Consider the following 17026-nt stretch of genomic DNA (forward strand, 5'->3'; position numbering starts at 1 on the left):
TGTAGTTGAAGGTTGTCGAGTTGTAATGTCTGAAGTTTCGACCCTAGTACTTTCAACTGCAGTAGTTGGAGATACAGTGGAAGTTGCTGCAGAGCTTTCAATAGTGCTAATTACAGGTGTTGTTGTCTCTAATGTTGTCCAGACTTTGGCTGTTGTCTCTTCTTCTGTTGATCCCAGTGTTGTTTCTTCAGTAGTGGGTAACATTGATGTACCGAAAGTACTCTCAAATGTAGTTTCTTCTTCTGTAGAACTCTTCTCAGCTGTAGTTGAAGGTTGTCGAGTTGTAATGTCTGAAGTTTCTACCCTAGTACTTTCAACTGCAGTAGTTGGAGATACAGTGGAAGTTGCTGCAGAGCTTTCAATAGTGCTAATTACAGGTGTTGTTGTCTCTAATGTTGTCAAGACTTTGGCTGTTGTCTCTTCTTCTGTTGATTCCAATGTTGTTTCTTCAGTAGTGGGTAACATTGATGTACCTAAAGTACTCTCAAATGTAGTTTCTTCTTCTGTAGAACTCTTCTCAGCTGTAGTTGAAGGTTGTCGCGTTGTAATGTCTGAAGTTTCGACCCTAGTACTTTCAACTGCAGTAGTTGGAGTTACTGTGGATGTGCCTATAGAGCTTTCAATAGTACTACCTACATGAGTTGTTGTCTCTAATGTTGTCAATAATTCAGCTGTTGTCTCTTCTTCTGTTGATTCCAATGTTGTTTCTTCAGTTGTGGGTACCAGTGATGTTCTTACAGTACTCTCAAATGTAGTTTCTTCCTCTGTAGTACTCATCTCAGCTGTAGTTGAAGGTTGTCGAGTGGTAATCACTGAAGTTTCTACCCTAGTACTTTCTTCTTCAGTAGTTGGAGCTACTGTGGATGTGCCTATCGAGCTTTCAATAGTACTAACAACAGGAGTTGTTGTCTCTAATGTTGTCAATACTTCAGCTGTTGTCTCTTCTTCTGTTGATCCCAGTGTTGTTTCTTCAGTAGTGGGTAACATTGATGTACCGAAAGTACTCTCAAATGTAGTTTCTTCTCCTGTAGAACTCTTCTCAGCTGTAGTTGAAGGTTGTCGAGTTGTAATGTCTGAAGTTTCTACCCTAGTACTTTCAACTGCAGTAGTTGGAGATACAGTGGAAGTTGCTGCAGAGCTTTCAATAGTGCTAATTACAGGTGTTGTTGTCTCTAATGTTGTCAATACTTTGGCTGTTGTCTCTTCTTCTGTTGATGCCAAAGTTGTTTCTGCAGTTGTGGGTATCATTGATGTACTGAAAGTACTCTTAAATGTAGTTTCTTGCTCTGTAGTACTCACCTCCTCTGAAGGTGAGGGACTGAGAGTTGTACGCTCTGAAGTTTCTACCCTAGAACTTTCTTCTTCAGTAGTTGGAGCTACTGTGGATGTGCCTATAGAGCTTTCAATAGTACTACCTACATGAGTTGTTGTCTCTAATGTTGTAAAGACTTTGGCTGTTGTGTCTTCTTCTGTTGATTCCAATGTTGTTTCTTCAGTAGTGGGTAACATTGATGTACCGAAAGTACTCTCAAATGTAGTTTCTTCTTCTGTAGAACTCTTCTCAGCTGTAGTTGAAGGTTGTCGAGTTGTAATGTCTGAAGTTTCGACCCTAGTACTTTCAACTGCAGTAGTTGGAGATACAGTGGAAGTTGCTGCAGTCTTTTCAATAGTACTACTCACGGGACTTAATGTCTCTAATGTTGTCAAGACTTCCGCTGTTGTCTCTTCTTCTGTTGCTTCCAATGTTGTTTCTTCAGTTGTGGGAAGCAGTGATTTACTTTCAGTTCTCTCAAATGTAAGTTCTTCTGTAGTTTGGCGTGTTCCTGTTTCTGTTGTTTGAATCAAAATGGTTGAAAATCCCTGACTTGGTGTTTGGACAGTTACTAACTTCTCACCTTTTTCCTTAGTAATAGTTAGGACATCGGGAGTTTCTTCACTCGTTGGAAAAATACTACTCAATTCATCTTTAGTTATTGTATTGATAGATGTAGCCAGCATAGATATTTTTTCGGTTGCTTCTTCTTCTTCAGTAGTTGAGGCTACTATAGGTGTTCCTGCAGAGCTTTCAAAAGAACTTCTGATGGGAGTTGTTAGCTCTAATGTTGTATAGACTTGGATTGTTGTGTCTTCTTCTGTTGATTCCAATGTTGTTTCTTCAGTTGTGGGTACCAGTGATGTTCTTACAGTACTCTCAAATGTAGTTTCTTCCTCTGTAGTACTCATCTCAGCTGTAGTTGAAGGTTGTCGAGTGGTAATCACTGAAGTTTCGACCCTAGTACTTTCTTCTTCAGTAGTTGGAGATACAGTGGAAGTTGCTGCGGAGATTTCAATAGTACTACCTACATGAGTTGTTGTCTCTAATGTTGTCAATACTTCAGCTGTTGTCTCTTCTTCTGTTGATCCCAGTGTTGTTTCTTCAGTAGTGGGTAACATTGATGTACCGAAAGTACTCTCAAATGTCGTTTCTTCTTCTGTAGAACTCTTCTCAGCTGTAGTTGAAGGTTGTCGAGTTCTAATGTCTGAAGTTTCGACCCAAGTACTTTCAACTGCAGTAGTTGGAGTTACTGTGGATGTGCCTATAGAGCTTTCAATAGTACTACCTACATGAGTTGTTGTCTCTAATGTTGTCAATAATTCAGCTGTTGTCTCTTCTTCTGTTGATTCCAATGTTGTTTCTTCAGTTGTGGGTACCAGTGATGTTCTTACAGTACTCTCAAATGTAGTTTCTTCCTCTGTAGTACTTATCTCAGCTGTAGTTGAAGGTTGTCGAGTGGTAATCACTGAAGTTTCTACCCTAGTACTTTCTTCTTCAGTAGTTGGAGATACACTGGAAGTTGCTGCGGAGCTTTCAATAGTACTACTTACAGGTGTTGTTGTTTCTAATGTTGTAAAGACTTTGGCTGTTGTGTCTTCTTCTGTTGATTCCAATGTTGTGTCTTCAGTAGTGGGTAACATTGATGTACCGAAAGTACTTTCAAATGTAGTTTTTTCTTCTGTAGAACTCATCTCAGCTGTAGTTGAAGGTTGTCGAGTAGTAATCACTGAAGTTTCTACCCTAGTACTTTCTCCTTCAGTAGTTGGAGATAGAGTGGATGTGCCTATAGAGCTTTCAATAGTACTACTTACAGGTGTTGTTGTTTCTAATGTTGTCAAGACTTTGGCTGTTGTCTCTTCTTCTGTTGATTCCAAAGTTGTTTCTTCAGTTGTGGGTAAAATTAATACACGTGAAGTACTCTCAAATGTAGTTTCTTCTTTCGTAGAAATCTTCTCAGCTGTAGTTGAAGGTTGTTGAGTGGTAATCACTGAAGTACTTTCTTCTTCAGTAGTTGGAGCTACTGTGGATGTGCCTATAGAGCTTTCAATAGTACTACCTACATTAGTTGTTGTCTCTAATGTTGTCAATACTTCAGCTGTTGTCTCTTCTTCTGTTGATCCCAGTGTTGTTTCTTCAGTAGTGGGTAACATTGATGTACCAAAAGTACTCTCAAATGTAGTTTCTTCTTCTGTAGAACTCTTCTCAGCTGTAGTTGAAGGTTGTCGAGTTGTAATGTCTGAAGTTTCTACCCTAGTACTTTCAACTGCAGTAGTTGGAGATACAGTGGAAGTTGCTGCAGAGCTTTCAATAGTGCTAATTACAGGTGTTGTTGTCTCTAATGTTGTCAAGACTTTGGCTGTTGTCTCTTCTTCTGTTGATTCCAATGTTGTTTCTTCAGTTGTGGGTACCAGTGATGTTCTTACAGTACTCTCAAATGTAGTTTCTTCCTCTGTAGTACTCATCTCAGCTGTAGTTGAAGGTTGTCGAGTGGTAATCACTGAAGTTTCTACCCTAGTACTTTCTTCTTCAGTAGTTGGAGATACAGTGGAAGTTGCTGTGGAGCTTTCAATAGTACTACCTACAGGAGTTGTTGTCTCTAATGTTGTCAATACTTCAGCTGTTGTCTCTTCTTCTGTTGATCCCAGTGTTGTTTCTTCAGTAGTGGGTAACATTGATGTACCGAAAGTACTCTCAAATGTAGTTTCTTCTTCTGTAGAACTCTTCTCAGCTGTAGTTGAAGGTTGTCGAGTTGTAATGTCTGAAGTTTCGACCCTAGTACTTTCAACTGCAGTAGTTGGAGATACAGTGGAAGTTGCTGCAGAGCTTTCAATAGTGCTAATTACAGGTGTTGTTGTCTCTAATGTTGTCAAGACTTTGGCTGTTGTCTCTTCTTCTGTTGATCCCAGTGTTGTTTCTTCAGTAGTGGGTAACATTGATGTTCTTACAGTACTCTCAAATGTAGTTTCTTCCTCTGTAGTACTCATCTCAGCTGTAGTTGAAGGTTGTCGAGTGGTAATCACTGAAGTTTCTACCCTTGTACTTTCTTCTTCAGTAGTTGGAGATACAGTGGAAGTTGCTGCGGAGCTTTCAATAGTACTACTTACAGGTGTTGTTGTTTCTAATGTTGTAAAGACTTTGGCTGTTGTGTCTTCTTCTGTTGATTCCAATGTTGTGTCTTCAGTAGTGGGTAACATTGATGTACCGAAAGTACTTTCAAATGTAGTTTTTTCTTCCGTAGAACTCATCTCAGCTGTAGTTGAAGGTTGTCGAGTAGTAATCACTGAAGTTTCTACCCTAGTACTTTCTTCTTCAGTAGTTGGAGATACAGTGGATGTGCCTATAGAGCTTTCAATAGTACTACTTACAGGTGTTGTTGTTTCTAATGTTGTCAAGACTTTGGCTGTTGTCGCTTCTTCTGTTGATTCCAAAGTTGTTTCTTCAGTTGTGGGTAAAATTGATACACGTGAAGTACTCTCAAATGTAGTTTCTTCTTCCGTAGAAATCTTCTCAGCTGTAGTTGAAGGTTGTTGAGTGGTAATCACTGAAGTGCTTTCTTCTTCAGTAGTTGGAGCTACTGTGGATGTGCCTATAGAGCTTTCAATAGTACTACCTACATGAGTTGTTGTCTCTAATGTTGTCAATACTTCAGCTGTTGTCTCTTCTTCTGTTGATCCCAGTGTTGTTTCTTCAGTAGTGGGTAACATTGATGTACCAAAAGTACTCTCAAATGTAGTTTCTTCTTCTGTAGAACTCTTCTCAGCTGTAGTTGAAGGTTGTCGAGTTGTAATGTCTGAAGTTTCTACCCTAGTACTTTCAACTGCAGTAGTTGGAGATACAGTGGAAGTTGCTGCAGAACTTTCAATAGTACTACCTACATGAGTTGTTGTCTCTAATGTTGTCAATACTTCAGCTGTTGTCTCTTCTTCTGTTGATTCCAATGTTTCTTCAGTTGTGGGTACCAGTGATGTTCTTACAGTACTCTCAAATGTAGTTTCTTCCTCTGTAGTACTCATCTCAGCTGTAGTTGAAGGTTGTCGAGTGGTAATCACTGAAGTTTCTACCCTTGTACTTTCTTCTTCAGTAGTTGGAGATACAGTGGAAGTTGCTGCGGAGCTTTCAATAGTACTACTTACAGGTGTTGTTGTTTCTAATGTTGTAAAGACTTCAGCTGTTGTCTCTTCTTCTGTTGATTCCAATGTTATGTCTTCAGTAGTGGGTAACATTGATGTACCGAAAGTACTCTCAAATGTAGTTTCTTCTTCTGTAGAACTCTTCTCAGCTGTAGTTGAAGGTTGTCGAGTTCTAATGTCTGAAGTTTCGACCCTAGTACTTTCAACTGCAGTAGTTGGAGTTACTGTGGATGTGCCTATCGAGCTTTCAATAGTACTACCTACATGAGTTGTTGTCTCTAATGTTGTCAATACTTCAGCTGTTGTCTCTTCTTCTGTTGATTCCAATGTTGTTTCTTCAGTAGTGGGTACCAGTGATGTTCTTACAGTACTCTCAAATGTAGTTTCTTCCTCTGTAGTACTCATCTCAGCTGTAGTTGAAGGTTGTCGAGTGGTAATCACTGAAGTTTCTACCCTTGTACTTTCTTCTTCAGTAGTTGGAGATACAGTGGAAGTTGCTGCGGAGCTTTCAATAGTACTACTTACAGGTGTTGTTGTTTCTAATGTTGTAAAGACTTTGGCTGTTGTGTCTTCTTCTGTTGATTCCGATGTTGTGTCTTCAGTAGTGGGTAACATTGATGTACCGAAAGTACTTTCAAATGTAGTTTTTTCTTCCGTAGAACTCATCTCAGCTGTAGTTGAAGGTTGTCGAGTAGTAATGTCTGAAGTTTCTACCCTAGTACTTTCAACTGCAGTAGTTGGAGATACAGTGGAAGTTGCTGCAGAGCTTTCAATAGTGCTAATTACAGGTGTTGTTGTCTCTAATGTTGTCAAGACTTTGGCTGTTGTCTCTTCTTCTGTTGATTCCAATGTTGTTTCTTCAGTTGTGGGTACCAGTGATGTTCTTACAGTACTCTCAAATGTAGTTTCTTCCTCTGTAGTACTCATCTCAGCTGTAGTTGAAGGTTGTCGAGTGGTAATCACTGAAGTTTCTACCCTAGTACTTTCTTCTTCAGTAGTTGGAGATACAGTGGAAGTTGCTGTGGAGCTTTCAATAGTACTACCTACAGGAGTTGTTGTCTTTAATGTTGTCAATACTTCAGCTGTTGTCTCTTCTTCTGTTGATCCCAGTGTTGTTTCTTCAGTAGTGGGTAACATTGATGTACCGAAAGTACTCACAAATGTAGTTTCTTCTTCTGTAGAACTCTTCTCAGCTGTAGTTGAAGGTTGTCGAGTTGTAATGTCTGAAGTTTCTACCCTAGTACTTTCAACTGCAGTAGTTGGAGATACAGTGGAAGTTGCTGCAGAGCTTTCAATAGTGCTAATTACAGGTGTTGTTGTCTCTAATGTTGTCAAGACTTTGGCTGTTGTCTCTTCTTCTGTTGATCCCAGTGTTGTTTCTTCAGTAGTGGGTAACATTGATGTTCTTACAGTACTCTCAAATGTAGTTTCTTCCTCTGTAGTACTCATCTCAGCTGTAGTTGAAGGTTGTCGAGTGGTAATCACTGAAGTTTCTACCCTTGTACTTTCTTCTTCAGTAGTTGGAGATACAGTGGAAGTTGCTGCGGAGCTTTCAATAGTACTACTTACAGGTGTTGTTGTTTCTAATGTTGTAAAGACTTTGGCTGTTGTGTCTCCTTCTGTTGATTCCAATGTTGTGTCTTCAGTAGTGGGTAACATTGATGTACCGAAAGTACTTTCAAATGTAGTTTTTTCTTCCGTAGAACTCATCTCAGCTGTAGTTGAAGGTTGTCGAGTAGTAATCACTGAAGTTTCTACCCTAGTACTTTCTTCTTCAGTAGTTGGAGATACAGTGGATGTGCCTATAGAGCTTTCAATAGTACTACTTACAGGTGTTGTTGTTTCTAATGTTGTCAAGACTTTGGCTGTTGTCGCTTCTTCTGTTGATTCCAAAGTTGTTTCTTCAGTTGTGGGTAAAATTGATACACGTGAAGTACTCTCAAATGTAGTTTCTTCTTCCGTAGAAATCTTCTCAGCTGTAGTTGAAGGTTGTTGAGTGGTAATCACTGAAGTACTTTCTTCTTCAGTAGTTGGAGCTACTGTGGATGTGCCTATAGAGCTTTCAATAGTACTACCTACATGAGTTGTTGTCTCTAATGTTGTCAATACTTCAGCTGTTGTCTCTTCTTCTGTTGATCCCAGTGTTGTTTCTTCAGTAGTGGGTAACATTGATGTACCAAAAGTACTCTCAAATGTAGTTTCTTCTTCTGTAGAACTCTTCTCAGCTGTAGTTGAAGGTTGTCGAGTTGTAATGTCTGAAGTTTCTACCCTAGTACTTTCAACTGCAGTAGTTGGAGATACAGTGGAAGTTGCTGCAGAACTTTCAATAGTACTACCTACATGAGTTGTTGTCTCTAATGTTGTCAATACTTCAGCTGTTGTCTCTTCTTCTGTTGATTCCAATGTTGTTTCTTCAGTTGTGGGTACCAGTGATGTTCTTACAGTACTCTCAAATGTAGTTTCTTCCTCTGTAGTACTCATCTCAGCTGTAGTTGAAGGTTGTCGAGTGGTAATCACTGAAGTTTCTACCCTTGTACTTTCTTCTTCAGTAGTTGGAGATACAGTGGAAGTTGCTGCGGAGCTTTCAATAGTACTACTTACAGGTGTTGTTGTTTCTAATGTTGTAAAGACTTCAGCTGTTGTCTCTTCTTCTGTTGATTCCAATGTTGTGTCTTCAGTAGTGGGTAACATTGATGTACCGAAAGTACTCTCAAATGTAGTTTCTTCTTCTGTAGAACTCTTCTCAGCTGTAGTTGAAGGTTGTCGAGTTGTAATGTCTGAAGTTTCGACCCTAGTACTTTCAACTGCAGTAGTTGGAGTTACTGTGGATGTGCCTATCGAGCTTTCAATAGTACTACCTACATGAGTTGTTGTCTCTAATGTTGTCAATACTTCAGCTGTTGTCTCTTCTTCTGTTGATTCCAATGTTGTTTCTTCAGTTGTGGGTACCAGTGATGTTCTTACAGTACTCTCAAATGTAGTTTCTTCCTCTGTAGTACTCATCTCAGCTGTAGTTGAAGGTTGTCGAGTGGTAATCACTGAAGTTTCTACCCTTGTACTTTCTTCTTCAGTAGTTGGAGATACAGTGGAAGTTGCTGCGGAGCTTTCAATAGTACTACTTACAGGTGTTGTTGTTTCTAATGTTGTAAAGACTTTGGCTGTTGTGTCTTCTTCTGTTGATTCCAATGTTGTGTCTTCAGTAGTGGGTAACATTGATGTACCGAAAGTACTTTCAAATGTAGTTTCTTCTTCCGTAGAACTCATCTCAGCTGTAGTTAAAGGTTGTCGAGTAGTAATCACTGAAGTTTCTACCCTAGTACTTTCTTCTTCAGTAGTTGGAGATACAGTGGATGTGCCTATAGAGCTTTCAATAGTACTACTTACAGGTGTTGTTGTTTCTAATGTTGTCAAGACTTTGGCTGTTGTCGCTTCTTCTGTTGATTCCAAAGTTGTTTCTTCAGTTGTGGGTAAAATTGATACACGTGAAGTACTCTCAAATGTAGTTTCTTCTTCCGTAGAAATCTTCTCAGCTGTAGTTGAAGGTTGTTGAGTGGTAATCACTGAAGTACTTTCTTCTTCAGTAGTTGGAGCTACTGTGGATGTGCCTATAGAGCTTTCAATAGTACTACCTACATGAGTTGTTGTCTCTAATGTTGTCAATACTTCAGCTGTTGTCTCTTCTTCTGTTGATCCCAGTGTTGTTTCTTCAGTTGTGGGTACCAGTGATGTTCTTACAGTACTCTCAAATGTAGTTTCTTCCTCTGTAGAACTCATCTCAGCTGTAGTTGAAGGTTGTCGAGTGGTAATCACTGAAGTTTCTACCCTTGTACTTTCTTCTTCAGTAGTTGGAGATACAGTGGAAGTTGCTGCGGAGCTTTCAATAGTACTACTTACAGGTGTTGTTGTTTCTAATGTTGTAAAGACTTTGGCTGTTGTGTCTTCTTCTGTTGATTCCAATGTTGTGTCTTCAGTAGTGGGTAACATTGATGTACCGAAAGTACTTTCAAATGTAGTTTTTTCTTCCGTAGAACTCATCTCAGCTGTAGTTGAAGGTTGTCGAGTAGTAATCACTGAAGTTTCTACCCCAGTACTTTCTTCTTCAGTAGTTGGAGATACAGTGGATGTGCCTATAGAGCTTTCAATAGTACTACTTACAGGTGTTGTTGTCTCTAATGTTGTCAAGACTTTGGCTGTTGTCTCTTCTTCTGTTGATTCCAAAGTTGTTTCTTCAGTTGTGGGTAAAATTGATACACGTGAAGTACTCTCAAATGTAGTTTCTTCTTCCGTAGAAATCTTCTCAGCTGTAGTTGAAGGTTGTTGAGTGGTAATCACTGAAGTACTTTCTTCTTCAGTAGTTGGAGCTACTGTGGATGTGCCTATAGAGCTTTCAATAGTACTACCTACAGGAGTTGTTGTCTCTAATGTTGTCAATACTTCAGCTGTTGTCTCTTCTTCTGTTGATCCCAGTGTTGTTTCTTCAGTAGTGGGTAACATTGATGTACCGAAAGTACTCTCAAATGTAGTTTCTTCTTCTGTAGAACTCTTCTCAGCTGTAGTTGAAGGTTGTCGAGTTGTAATGTCTGAAGTTTCTACCCTAGTACTTTCAACTGCAGTAGTTGGAGATACAGTGGAAGTTGCTGCAGTCTTTTCAATAGTACTACTCACGGGACTTAATGTCTCTAATGTTGTCAAGACTTCCGCTGTTGTCTCTTCTTCTGTTGCTTCCAATGTTGTTTCTTCAGTTGTGGGAAGCAGTGATTTACTTTCAGTTCTCTCAAATGTAAGTTCTTCTGTAGTTTGGCGTGTTCCTGTTTCTGTTGTTTGAATCAAAATGGTTGAAAATCCCTGACTTGGTGTTTGGACAGTTACTAACTTCTCACCTTTTCCCTTAGTAATAGTTAGGACATCGGGAGTTTCTTCACTCGTTGGAAAAATACTACTCAATTCATCTTTAGTTATTGTATTGATAGATGTAGCCAGCATAGATATTTTTTCCGTTGCTTCTTCTTCTTCAGTAGTTGAGGCTACTATAGGTGTTGCTGTAGAGCTTTCAAAAGAACTTCTGATGGGAGTTGTTAGCTCTAATGTTGTATAGACTTGGATTGTTGTGTCTTCTTCTGTTGATTCCAATGTTGATTCTTCAGTTGTAGGTAACACTGATGTAATTTCAGTACTCCTAAAAGTACTTTCTTCTTCTGTAGAACTCATCTCAGCTGTAGTTGAAATTTCTGTAGTTGTAATTACTGAAGTTTCTACCCTAGTACTTTCTTCTTCTTCAGTAGTTGGAGCTACTGTGGATGTGCCTATAGAGCTTTCAATAGTACTACCTACATGAGTTGTATCTAATGTTGTCAAGCCTTCAGCTGTTGTCTCTTCTTCTGTTGATTCCAAAGTTGTTACTTCAGTTGTGGGTAACATTGATGTACCGAAAGTACTCTCAAATGTAGTTTCTTCTTCTGTAGAACTCTTCGCAGCTGTAGTTGAAGGTTGTCGAGTTGTAATGTCTGAAGTTTCTACCCTAGTACTTTCAACTGCAGTAGTTGGAGATACAGTGGAAGTTGCTGCGGAGCTTTCAATAGTACTAATTACAGGTGTTGTTGTCTCTAATGTTGTCAAGACTTTGGCTGTTGTCTCTTCTTCTGTTGATTCCAATGTTGTTTCTTCAGTTGTGGGTACCAGTGATGTTCTTACAGTACTCTCAAATGTAGTTTCTTCCTCTGTAGTACTCATCTCAGCTGTAGTTGAAGGTTGTCGAGTGGTAATCACTGAAGTTTCTACCCTAGTACTTTCAACTGCAGTAGTTGGAGATACAGTGGAAGTTGCTGCAGAGCTTTCAATAGTACTAATTACAGGTGTTGTTGTTTCTAATGTTGTCAAGACTTTGGCTGTTGTCTCTTCTTCTGTTGATTCCAATGTTGTTTCTTCAATAGTGGGTAACATTGATGTACGAGAAGAACTCTCAAATGTAGTTTCTTCTTCCGTAGAACTCATCTCAGCTGTAGTTGAAGGTTGTCGAGTGGTAATCACTGAAGTTTCTACCCTAGTACTTTCTTCTTCAGTAGTTGGAGATACAGTGGAAGTTGCTGCGGAGCTTTCAATAGTAATACTTACAGGTGTTGTTGTTTCTAATGTTGTAAAGACTTTGGCTGTTGTGTCTTCTTCTGTTGATTCCAATGTTGTGTCTTCAGTAGTGGGTAACATTGATGTACCGAAAGTACTTTCAAATGTAGTTTCTTCTTCTGTAGAACTCTTCTCAGCTGTAGTTGAAGGTTGTCGAGTTGTAATGTCTGAAGTTTCTACCCTTGTACTTTCAACTGCAGTAGTTGGAGATACAGTGGAAGTTGCTGCAGAGCTTTCAATCGTACTACTAAAAGATGTTGTTGTTTCTAATGTTGTCAAGACTTTGGCTGTTGTCTCTTCTTCTGTTGATTCCAAAGTTGTTTCTTCAGTAGTGGGTAACATTGATGTACGAGAAAAACTCTCAAATGTAGTTTCTTCTTCCGTAGAACTCATCTCAGCTGTAGTTGAAGGTTGTCGAGTGGTAATCACTGAAGTTTCTACCCTAGTACTTTCTTCTTCAGTAGTTGGAGCTACTGTGGATGTGCCTATCGAGCTTTCAATAGTACTACCTACATGAGTTGTTGTCTCTAATGTTGTCAATACTTCAGCTGTTGTCTCTTCTTCTGTTGATTCCAAAGTTGTTTCTTCAGTTGTGGGTAAAATTGATACACGTGAAGTACTCTGAAATGTAGTTTCTTCTTCCGTAGAAATCTTCTCAGCTGTAGTTGAAGGTTGTTGAGTGGTAATCACTGAAGTACTTTCTTCTTCAGTAGTTGGAGCTACTGTGGATGTGCCTATAGAGCTTTCAATAGTACTACCTACATGAGTTGTTGTCTCTAATGTTGTCAATACTTCAGCTGTTGTCTCTTCTTCTGTTGATCCCAGTGTTGTTTCTTCAGTAGTGGGTAACATTGATGTACCGAAAGTACTCTCAAATGTAGTTTCTTCTTCTGTAGAACTCTTCTCAGCTGTAGTTGAAGGTTGTCGAGTTGTAATGTCTGAAGTTTCTACCCTAGTACTTTCAACTGCAGTAGTTGGAGTTACTGTGGATGTGCCTATCGAGCTTTCAATAGTACTACCTACATGAGTTGTTGTCTCTAATGTTGTCAATACTTCAGCTGTTGTCTCTTCTTCTGTTGATTCCAATGTTGTTTCTTCAGTTGTGGGTACCAGTGATGTTCTTACAGTACTCTCAAATGTAGTTTCTTCCTCTGTAGTACTCATCTCAGCTGTAGTTGAAGGTTGTCGAGTGGTAATCACTGAAGTTTCTACCCTTGTACTTTCTTCTTCAGTAGTTGGAGATACAGTGGAAGTTGCTGCAGAGCTTTCAATAGTACTACTTACAGGTGTTGTTGTTTCTAATGTTGTCAAGACTTTGGCTGTTGTCTCTTCTTCTGTTGATTCCAAAGTTGTTTCTTCAGTTGTGGGTAAAATTGATACACGTGAAGTACTCTCAAATGTAGTTTCTTCTTCCGTAGAAATCTTCTCAGCTGTAGTTGAAGGTTGTTGAGTGGTAATCACTGAAGTACTTTCTTCTTCAGTAGTTGGAGCTACTGTGGATGTGCCTATAGAGCTTTCAATAGTACTACCTACATGAGTTGTTGTCTCTAATGTTGTCAATACTTCAGCTGTTGTCTCTTCTTCTCTTGATCCCAGTGTTGTTTCTTCAGTAGTGGGTAACATTGATGTACCAAAAGTACTCTCAAATGTAGTTTCTTCTTCTGTAGAACTCTTCTCAGCTGTAGTTGAAGGTTGTCGAGTTGTAATGTCTGAAGTTTCTACCCTAGTACTTTCAACTGCAGTAGTTGGAGATACAGTGGAAGTTGCTGCAGAGCTTTCAATAGTGCTAATTACAGGTGTTGTTGTCTCTAATGTTGTCAAGACTTTGGCTGTTGTCTCTTCTTCTGTTGATTCCAATGTTGTTTCTTCAGTTGTGGGTACCAGTGATGTTCTTACAGTACTCTCAAATGTAGTTTCTTCCTGTGTAGTACTCATCTCAGCTGTAGTTGAAGGTTGTCGAGTGGTAATCACTGAAGTTTCTACCCTAGTACTTTCTTCTTCAGTAGTTGGAGATACATTGGAAGTTGCTGTGGAGCTTTCAATAGTACTACCTACATGAGTTGTTGTCTCTAATGTTGTCAATACTTCAGCTGTTGTCTCTTCTTCTGTTGATCCCAGTGTTGTTTCTTCAGTAGTGGGTAACACTGATGTACCGAAAGTACTCTCAAATGTGATTTCTTCTTCTGTAGAACTCTTCTGAGCCGTAGTTGAAGGTTGTCGAGTTCTAATGTCTGAAGTTTCTACCCTAGTACTTTCAACTGCAGTAGTTGGAGTTACTGTGGATGTGCCTATCGAGCTTTTAATAGTACTACCTACATGAGTTGTTGTCTCTAATGTTGTCAATACTTCAGCTGTTGTCTCTTCTTCTGTTGATTCCAATGTTGTTTCTTCAGTTGTGGGTACCAGTGATGTTCTTACAGTACTCTCAAATGTAGTTTCTTCCTCTGTAGTACTCATCTCAGCTGTAGTTGAAGGTTGTCGAGTGGTAATCACTGAAGTTTCTACCCTTGTACTTTCTTCTTCAGTAGTTGGAGATACAGTGGAAGTTGCTGCAGAGCTTTCAATAGTACTACTTACAGGTGTTGTTGTTTCTAATGTTGTAAAGACTTTGGCTGTTGTGTCTTCTTCTGTTGTTTCCAATGTTGTGTCTTCAGTAGTGGGTAACATTGATGTACCGAAAGTACTTTCAAATGTAGTTTTTTCTTCCGTAGAACTCATCTCAGCTGTAGTTGAAGGTTGTCGAGTAGTAATCACTGAAGTTTCTACCCTAGTACTTTCTTCAACTGCAGTAGTTGGAGATACAGTGGATGTGCCTATAGAGCTTTCAATAGTACTACTTACAGGTGTTGTTGTTTCTAATGTTGTCAAGACTTTGGCTGTTGTCTCTTCTTCTGTTGATTCCAAAGTTGTTTCTTCAGTTGTGGGTAAAATTGATACACGTGAAGTACTCTCAAATGTAGTTTCTTCTTCCGTAGAAATCTTCTCAGCTGTAGTTGAAGGTTGTTGAGTGGTAATCACTGAAGTACTTTCTTCTTCAGTAGTTGGAGCTACTGTGGATGTGCCTATAGAGCTTTCAATAGTACTACCTACATGAGTTGTTGTCTCTAATGTTGTCAATACTTCAGCTGTTGTCTCTTCTTCTCTTGATCCCAGTGTTGTTTCTTCAGTAGTGGGTAACATTGATGTACCAAAAGTACTCTCAAATGTAGTTTCTTCTTCTGTAGAACTCTTCTCAGCTGTAGTTGAAGGTTGTCGAGTTGTAATGTCTGAAGTTTCTACCCTAGTACTTTCAACTGCAGTAGTTGGAGATACAGTGGAAGTTGCTGCAGAGCTTTCAATAGTGCTAATTACAGGTGTTGTTGTCTCTAATGTTGTCAAGACTTTGGCTGTTGTCTCTTCTTCTGTTGATTCCAATGTTGTTTCTTCAGTTGTGGGTACCAGTGATGTTCTTACAGTACTCTCAAATGTAGTTTCTTCCTGTGTAGTACTCATCTCAGCTGTAGTTGAAGGTTGTCGAGTGGTAATCACTGAAGTTTCTACCCTAGTACTTTCTTCTTCAGTAGTTGGAGATACATTGGAAGTTGCTGTGGAGCTTTCAATAGTACTACCTACATGAGTTGTTGTCTCTAATGTTGTCAATACTTCAGCTGTTGTCTCTTCTTCTGTTGATCCCAGTGTTGTTTCTTCAGTAGTGGGTAACACTGATGTACCGAAAGTACTCTCAAATGTGATTTCTTCTTCTGTAGAACTCTTCTGAGCCGTAGTTGAAGGTTGTCGAGTTCTAATGTCTGAAGTTTCTACCCTAGTACTTTCAACTGCAGTAGTTGGAGTTACTGTGGATGTGCCTATCGAGCTTTTAATAGTACTACCTACATGAGTTGTTGTCTCTAATGTTGTCAATACTTCAGCTGTTGTCTCTTCTTCTGTTGATTCCAATGTTGTTTCTTCAGTTGTGGGTACCAGTGATGTTCTTACAGTACTCTCAAATGTAGTTTCTTCCTCTGTAGTACTCATCTCAGCTGTAGTTGAAGGTTGTCGAGTGGTAATCACTGAAGTTTCTACCCTTGTACTTTCTTCGTCAGTAGTTGGAGAGACAGTGGAAGTTGCTGCGGAGCTTTCAATAGTACTACTTACAGGTGTTGTTGTTTCTGTTGTAAAGACTTTGGCTGTTGTGTCTTCTTCTGTTGATTCCAATGTTGTTTCTTCAGTAGTGGGTAACATTGATGTACCGAAAGTACTTTCAAATGTAGTTTTTTCTTCCGTAGAACTCATCTCAGCTGTAGTTGAAGGTTGTCGAGTAGTAATCACTGAAGTTTCTACCCTAGTACTTTCTTCAACTGCAGTAGTTGGAGATACAGTGGATGTGCCTATAGAGCTTTCAATAGTACTACTTACAGGTGTTGTTGTTTCTAATGTTGTCAAGACTTTGGCTGTTGTGTCTTCTTCTGTTGATTCCAATGTTGTGTCTTCAGTAGTGGGTAACATTGATGTACCGAAAGTACTTTCAAATGTAGTTTTTTCTTCCGTAGAACTCATCTCAGCTGTAGTTGAAGGTTGTCGAGTAGTAATCACTGAAGTTTCTACCCTAGTACTTTCTTCTTCAGTAGTTGGAGATACAGTGGATGTGCCTATAGAGCTTTCAATAGTACTACTTACAGGTGTTGTTGTTTCTAATGTTGTCAAGACTTTGGCTGTTGTCTCTTCTTCTGTTGATCCCAGTGTTGTTTCTTCAGTAGTGGGTAACATTGATGTACCAAAAGTACTCTCAAATGTAGTTTCTTCTTCTGTAGAACTCTTCTCAGCTGTAGTTGAAGGTTGTCGAGTTGTAATGTCTGAAGTTTCGACCCTAGTACTTTCAACTGCAGTAGTTGGAGTTACTGTGGATGTGCCTATAGAGCTTTCAATAGTACTACCTACATGAGTTGTTGTCTCTAATGTTGTCAATACTTCAGCTGTTGTCTCTTCTTCTGTTGATTCCAATGTTGTTTCTTCAGTTGTGGGTACCAGTGATGTTCTTACAGTACTCTCAAATGTAGTTTCTTCCTCTGTAGTACTCATCTCAGCTGTAGTTGAAGGTTGTCGAGTGGTAATCACTGAAGTTTCTACCCTAGTACTTTCTTCTTCAGTAGTTGGAGATACAGTGGAAGTTGCTGTGGAGCTTTCAATAGTACTACCTACATGAGTTGTTGTCTCTAATGTTGTCAATACTTCAGCTGTTGTCTCTTCTTCTGTTGATCCCAGTGTTGTTTCTTCAGTAGTGGGTAACATTGATGTACCGAAAGTACTCTCAAATGTAGTTTCTTCTTCTGTAGAACTCTTCTCAGCTGTAGTTGAAGGTTGTCGAGTTCCAATGTCTGAAGTTTCTACCCTAGTACTTTCAACTGCAGTAGTTGGAGTTACTGTGGATGTGCCTATCGAGCTTTCAATAGTACTACCTACATGAGTTGTTGTCTCTAATGTT

General features: G+C 39.4%; 1 protein-coding gene across 1 annotated transcript in view; it reads right to left on the minus strand.

Moving 5' to 3' along the window:
- Positions 1-1295: 1295 nt before the first annotated feature.
- The window catches only part of LOC139961329 (uncharacterized), a 75114-nt gene continuing 59383 nt past the window's right edge, over positions 1296-17026 (minus strand). The window contains exons 9-10 of the mRNA XM_071960460.1: positions 2185-15576; positions 1296-1304 (exon numbers count right to left, since the gene is read on the minus strand). Of these exons, the coding sequence (XP_071816561.1) occupies positions 1296-1304; positions 2185-15576 (13401 nt within the window). The remainder of the gene's footprint in view (positions 1305-2184; positions 15577-17026) is intronic.

The sequence above is a fragment of the Apostichopus japonicus genome, chromosome 20, assembly GCF_037975245.1.
Source record: "Apostichopus japonicus isolate 1M-3 chromosome 20, ASM3797524v1, whole genome shotgun sequence".
NCBI lineage: Eukaryota > Metazoa > Echinodermata > Holothuroidea > Aspidochirotida > Stichopodidae > Apostichopus > Apostichopus japonicus.